Source organism: Hibiscus syriacus, unplaced genomic scaffold (genome assembly GCF_006381635.1).
Source record: "Hibiscus syriacus cultivar Baekdansim isolate YM2019G1 unplaced genomic scaffold, ASM638163v2 tig00117056_pilon, whole genome shotgun sequence".
NCBI lineage: Eukaryota > Viridiplantae > Streptophyta > Magnoliopsida > Malvales > Malvaceae > Hibiscus > Hibiscus syriacus.
In genome coordinates, this window is record NW_024063539.1 from 7,927,792 (window position 1) to 7,934,404 (window position 6,613).

General features: G+C 32.8%; 1 protein-coding gene across 1 annotated transcript; it reads left to right on the forward strand.

Moving 5' to 3' along the window:
- The first annotated feature begins 3,161 nt into the window (after nucleotides 1-3,161).
- Nucleotides 3,162-4,608, forward strand: LOC120197906 (probable aquaporin PIP1-4). The gene is made up of 4 exons (XM_039199302.1): nucleotides 3,162-3,615; nucleotides 3,690-3,985; nucleotides 4,082-4,222; nucleotides 4,298-4,608. Exons 1-4 carry the CDS (start codon nucleotides 3,282-3,284, stop codon nucleotides 4,388-4,390), a joined length of 864 nt encoding a protein of 287 aa, XP_039055233.1. The 5' UTR covers nucleotides 3,162-3,281; the 3' UTR covers nucleotides 4,391-4,608.
- The last annotated feature ends 2,005 nt before the right edge of the window (nucleotides 4,609-6,613 follow it).

The following is a 6,613-nucleotide window of genomic DNA, read 5'->3' on the forward strand; positions in this document are numbered from 1 at the left end:
CACAAACTAAACAACCTCAATGGTTAAGGGATTGTTGTTATCTCTTGAAATTTAGGTTCAGACACCACGTGTACAAGAGTATAAACGTTCAATATCAAATAGTTGAGAGTCTTTGAATAAATATTATCTTATATATACCCCAAACTAATAAAAGTTTAAAACTCAATTTTATGAGAGCATATCATATTCTAATTAGTTTAAAAATTGTTATATATCTCATTTAAAGTATATGTATCACCTATCCAACTTTTTTTATTAGAGTTATATTTAGTTCGGTTCAATTAAATTTTTTAATAAAAAATAAATCGTATTACATTATTACAGCTTTTTAAAAATAAAATCAAAATCAATATAAATGACATAAAATTTGAACTTTTCAGTTTGCTTCACTTCGATTAAATTTAATTTTATAGTTTTTAACTGTTTATCATTTTTCCAACTTAACATAAAAAAATAAACTTTAAACTTAAATCGAATGCAAACACACAGGTTTAAATTCACACAAAAAAATATTTTTAATTTAAGAGTTCTTTTGCTTAAGTTTATCTTATACTATCATTATTTTATTTAATACGTTTTGATTTTAAATAAATAGATTTCACAGGGAAAAATTAAAACCAAACCAAATTATAAAATTATATACCTAAACCGAACAAAATTGAATCTCAAATAAAAAAACTAAAACCCATTTAAATTGCATAATTCGATTTAAATTGATTTTTTTTTTTTGTTAATTTCATTGCTCAACCAATGGAGTCAGAACACTTCCATTATCAGTATACCAAGTAGTTCTTTTTTTAAATATCGGAGTAATTATATGGTAGTATATATTTATAACTTTTTTAATTAATTGATAATACATATATATATCTCACATACATAGATAGCTTCTCGAACTCGAGATTCTCTAAGAAAACAATATTTCATTTTCTTAATTCATAAACTGAAAATAGGCATCCCAAGAATAATCCCATAGTCCCGAAGCAATTAGAAACCAATATCATAGACCCATAGGCCTGAATTTTGTAGATCCATCTCAAGAAACATTGCAGAAAAAGCCTTTGCTAGTGGGTCTTTGTTGACGGTAGAGCCCGATCTTCCCTTTCATTCAGCCGGCCCAGCAACGTGACGTACATGAATTTTATTTTACACGAGTCAATATCAGGGCGGCAAAAGTCGGTCCGTCACGATGTTAAATAGAATCTAGACTCAGTTGATCTTGCGGCTGTTAATCAACCAAAAGCAATGCAACATGAGGGCCGCTACCACCACCCACATTTCCTCCCCCTGCAAAAAGGTCGGTCCTATAGCTGCATGCTCATACACTCTAGTGGAAGAAAATATATCCAATGAAGGAAAAAAAAAAGGCAACTTTTCTTTTACTATATTATTAGGTTGGACCAAACCCTCGTCCTTTTAAAGTAATTGTACTTTGAAATGGCAGTGGTTAAGCACTGCAAAATGCTTTTTTATTCGCAAATTACTCGGTCTTTACCATACGTGATGTATGTCAGTAGTAAAAGGTCTTCAAAGAAACCTTTTGTTTATAGGGGTTATTTATCAAGGAATTTACACTATCGAGAGACAGACTCTTACGCTGAATAACAATACAAAAATAATATTTTTAAGGGATATACGTTATCAATTAGAACACATTAAATATAGGTTTAACTATCAAATTTATTTAATCTGTTGATTTATAAATACTTTAACTAAGATGGATAAAAGGGTCAAACCTTCCACGACCTAAAGATAATTTTCTTTCATCTTTTTCTTTATAGCCGATTTTGTTTCTTAGAGAAACACAGATGAATAAACCCTTTTTTACCGACCACAACACTTAATCCAAATTAAAATAAATAAGCCAACAACTAAATAACAAAAAGAAACTTGCATTTTGAACTAAAACAACATTGTTTTGGTGCTGTTGGTAGTGAAATGATTGCTTGATCTCAGTCCATGGTTCAGGGTGGGGGTTGGTTTGGGACTGGCATCTTGAGTGTGCCTCGGTCCCGGGGGTGTGAGTGCTCGGACTGAAACATCTGGCAGCCCCTGCTATAACCTCCTTCTCGGCCTCCAGTAATATCAATTCTTTGAATGATAGTAAATGCATCACATGTCTAAATCTGAAGACCAAAATCATTTGATACTATTACTAGAATCGATTCTATCAAAATTTTGTCTGTTATCAAGGCCATAAAAAATATAAATTTTGAATATGAACAATAATTTACGCCGAAAGGTGGAATCATAACCATACTGCTCAATGCTCACCACATATTGTGAAAAAGAAAGAAAAAAATAAGCACTACTGCATGCTTGCAGTATTGAAGAAAATGCAAGGTGTATATTTAATGAAGTGAAAATTACTCAAGGACATGACATCCAGCAGAGAAGCGACTTTTCCAGCTACGTGTAGGATTATGGAGTGTCGGTCACATGTCACAACAGTTTACACAGTCCATTATCCTTTCCCACCAATCACACTACTCCGCATGGTTCTGCTTAGTCACCCTCAATCTTTGTTTAGTCTATCAACTATGTTGAAATTTAGAATTTAATATTTATTTTGAGGGTATTTTATAATTTGAAGATTTTATCAATCTGATATTAGGACAATTTACTATCTTTTCCCTTATCCTATTACATATGAGAATAAAGGTCGGTTAATTTTTATATTATAATAAATATAAAATCTAATAAAGATCTGTCAAATTATTTAAAATAAAATTTTAAAATTTAAAAATGTATCTTAATTTATTGTTAGAGATTATTTAAAAGGTTATTATGATCTTTTAAGAAGATAGATTTATTCTTATCTTACAAATTTTTGATAATGATAAGGATAATATAAGTTAACATGTTTTTTCGCTTATTGTCTTTTTATATAAATTGAACATTAAATTAATTTATAATTATTAATAATTTCTTTTTCTTATTTAATTATAAATATAATTTATGATATTTTTATTTTTATAATATTTTAATAGTTATGACATCATACATTATACATATCTACCGACAATTACATATTTTAATCCAAAATGTTTTAGAATTACCAATAACATTATAAAAAAGGCTCAAATCATATCAAATTAAAGTGGAAAAATTAATTCAACATAATAGAAGAACTAAAAGTGTAACTATATCTTGTATAAATACCTCCTCCCCTCACTTCCAAAGTTATGCACATAATTCACCTTTAAGTTCATTGTTTGATCCATTTCCAACCCAGAAAGCCTGAAAACAAGAATCCTCAGTACTCATCCCTAGCAGGAACAATGGAAGGGCAGGGTGAAGATGTGAGATTGGGAGCCAATAAGTACAGGGAGAGGCAGCCTATAGGAACAGCCGCTCAAACCCAAGATGCCAAGGACTACAAGGAACCACCTGCATCACCACTGTACGAGACTGGCGAGTTAAGCTCATGGTCCTTTTACAGGGCCGGCATAGCAGAATTCGTAGCAACTTTCTTGTTCCTTTACATCACTGTTCTAACCGTGATGGGCGTCGTCAAATCTCCAACCAAGTGCAAGACAGTGGGGATCCAGGGCATCGCTTGGGCTTTCGGTGGCATGATCTTCGCTCTTGTCTACTGCACCGCAGGCATTTCTGGTACACAACACATCACTACTTGATTAAAATCAAGTTTCAATATATGGCTAAGCGACTGATTGTTTGTGTTGCAGGAGGACATATTAACCCGGCGGTTACGTTCGGGCTGCTCTTAGCGAGGAAGTTGTCGCTTATAAGAGCAGTCTTTTACATGATAATGCAATGTCTCGGAGCCATATGTGGCGCTGCAGTCGTAAAGGGCTTCGAAAAGAGCCAATACGAAACACTAGGCGGCGGTGCAAACACCGTTAATACAGGCTATAGCAAGAGCAGTGGCCTCGGAGCTGAGATTGTTGGTACCTTTGTTCTAGTCTATACTGTCTTCTCCGCCACTGATGCCAAGCGTAATGCACGAGACTCCCACGTCCCGGTAATCAAAAAGCTACAATTTAATTCTCTACCTTCCATTACCTTTCCATCTAAAATTCTTATAGCTTTTTTATCGTTGAATTTAAATGAATATCAGATCTTGGCACCACTGCCTATTGGGTTTGCTGTGTTCCTAGTTCACTTGGCAACAATTCCGGTCACCGGAACAGGCATTAATCCGGCTCGGAGCCTCGGCGCAGCTCTTATTTACAACAAGGAGCAAGCATGGAATGACCATGTGAGTATTTTTTATAAACACAACAATGAATATGATTTGAAAAACGTTCTAATGCAAAATCCTGTATTTGTGCAGTGGATATTCTGGGTAGGGCCTTTCATCGGAGCAGCACTGGCAGCTTTGTACCACCAAATAGTGATAAGGGCCATCCCTTTCAAGTCCAAATAAGCCGTTGATGGCGGAAACAGGTGTTTGATATGTCAGTCTGTGATGTTTCATTTTCTTCTACGATGAAAGAGTACGGTGTTTTGTTTTCCTGGACGTAAATAAAATGGTCATTTAAAGAACAACCATGGCTACTGGTGGTGGTTCCATGCTAGTGAACGTTATCATGCAAGGAGAAATGATCATTTCTACTCTATAAATTTTCGATTGGGTTAGTTTTACTCTAAAGATTAATTATGATCACAAATCATATATAAACTTCTGATAACTCTACCGCTTAGCTAGGGGGTTTATAATTGTGATCAATTTTCTTAAAGGAAACGACACAATCAGATCTCTATTATTGAATCAGATAATGAGGTGTGAATGAAGAAGGAAGTAGAGATGGAGGCATTAGTTCAATAATACTTCTCCCTTCGCATCTTCTAATTCTTCGAATGAAGAGTGTTGTTGGGCGTTGAATAGTGCATCACTGAGGAGGTGAACTTAGCTGATCTAACTACACGATTCACTAAAGAGGAAGTATTTTTAGCATCAATGTTCATGAGTCTGATGAAACACTCTTCTTTCAACACTTGCAACATATCTTGGGAGAGGAATTCTTTTCGTTCTGTATAAATCTAACCAAAGAGGTTCATCTGATTTATTTATTGAATCATACTCAAATTGTTCTGATTTTTAAGATAAATGCTCCATGTAAGTTAAATCAATTCCGACCTACCAGTCTCTGTCTAGTCTTGAATCAAATTAATAATGTCACATTTATTGTTTAGAACTATGTCGATGATATTATCAGCCCTAATTAGATAACATATAGTCAATTAGTCATTTTCAGTATATATATATATAGTCAATTAGTCAACGATATGGCTTAGAGACTAATTTGTAAAGAGTTCAATATCGAAGGTCATCAAACATAAATCATACAAACATTACAGTTATAAGGCATATCATGAATCCTATATGAGTGAGGGACTATTTAAATAATTTAACAATTTCAGGTGATTGGTATAATACTAAATTATGAGTATCGATGTTCAATAATCAATAATGTTATTCTTGAACAATATTGGTACCAATTTGATATATTGTATCACTATTTCAACAGATTGGTGTTTACACTGAGATGACGTATTGTGATTTATAATTGGCTTATGATATCAATAATTTGAGGGGTAATACTGATACTTCCTATTGATTTAGTTTCGATGTCACATGTATAATACCGATACTAAATACAAAATGATCAAAATATCCATAAAACACGTCTTTAACATTTTTTATCATTCGTACGAATCAAGTTATTTCAATGATTAAAGGGATAGTTGTTATCTCTAGATGTCTAAGGTTTGAGCACCAGAAACTATAAAAGTGCTTGAGTTTTCATTGTTAAATGACTGAAAATCTTTAGAGCAAATACTACTTGTAATCACCTTATAGATTATTAAAAAAAACATTTTTTACCATTCACTAAACATCATATATCAACCAACTAAATTAATCCACATAAAAATATACTTCAAACATACTACGATCATATTACTTTAAATACTCTTACGAATCATGCTTCATCAAGAATTATTTCCTAATTTCATCATGAATCATACATATTCACATGTTCAATTTTATCTTACTGAATCATGAAGTGGTGCGTAGATACTATCCTTATTATTTTAGCACCATAACATTAATAAACTCCCAAGATTATAACATATAAGATCATAACATTGTTCATACCAAAATAATTAAGCAAACTAACACGTGACTAAAAATGTCATTTAATACACATTACAAAATTATATACATAACCACCGTATTAAAAGTTTTAGAAAAAGAATAATTACACCGTAAAAGATCGATAATAGCTTACAATCCACAAGATACAATTTCAAACTAGATTGTGGAGGTTGATGTTTGCAAAATAATTAAACATACAATGTAAGCTTACATGATTTAATGAGGTAGAATTAATTATGGATATTATTAGAAGACATATTTATGATCATGCTTTAGCAATAACAATAGAAATGTAAATGCTTATGCTTTAATGATAGATAATATCAATGTATATGATCAGTTGGTAGAGCACAAGACTCTTAACATTGGGTCGTGGGATCGAGTCCCACGGAGGGTATTTCATAATTCGGAGGTCTCCTACGGAAGTTGCTCTCAACTAGCGTTGGGGGCATCCTACTATCCTACCTCCCCCTTATCCCATTACATATG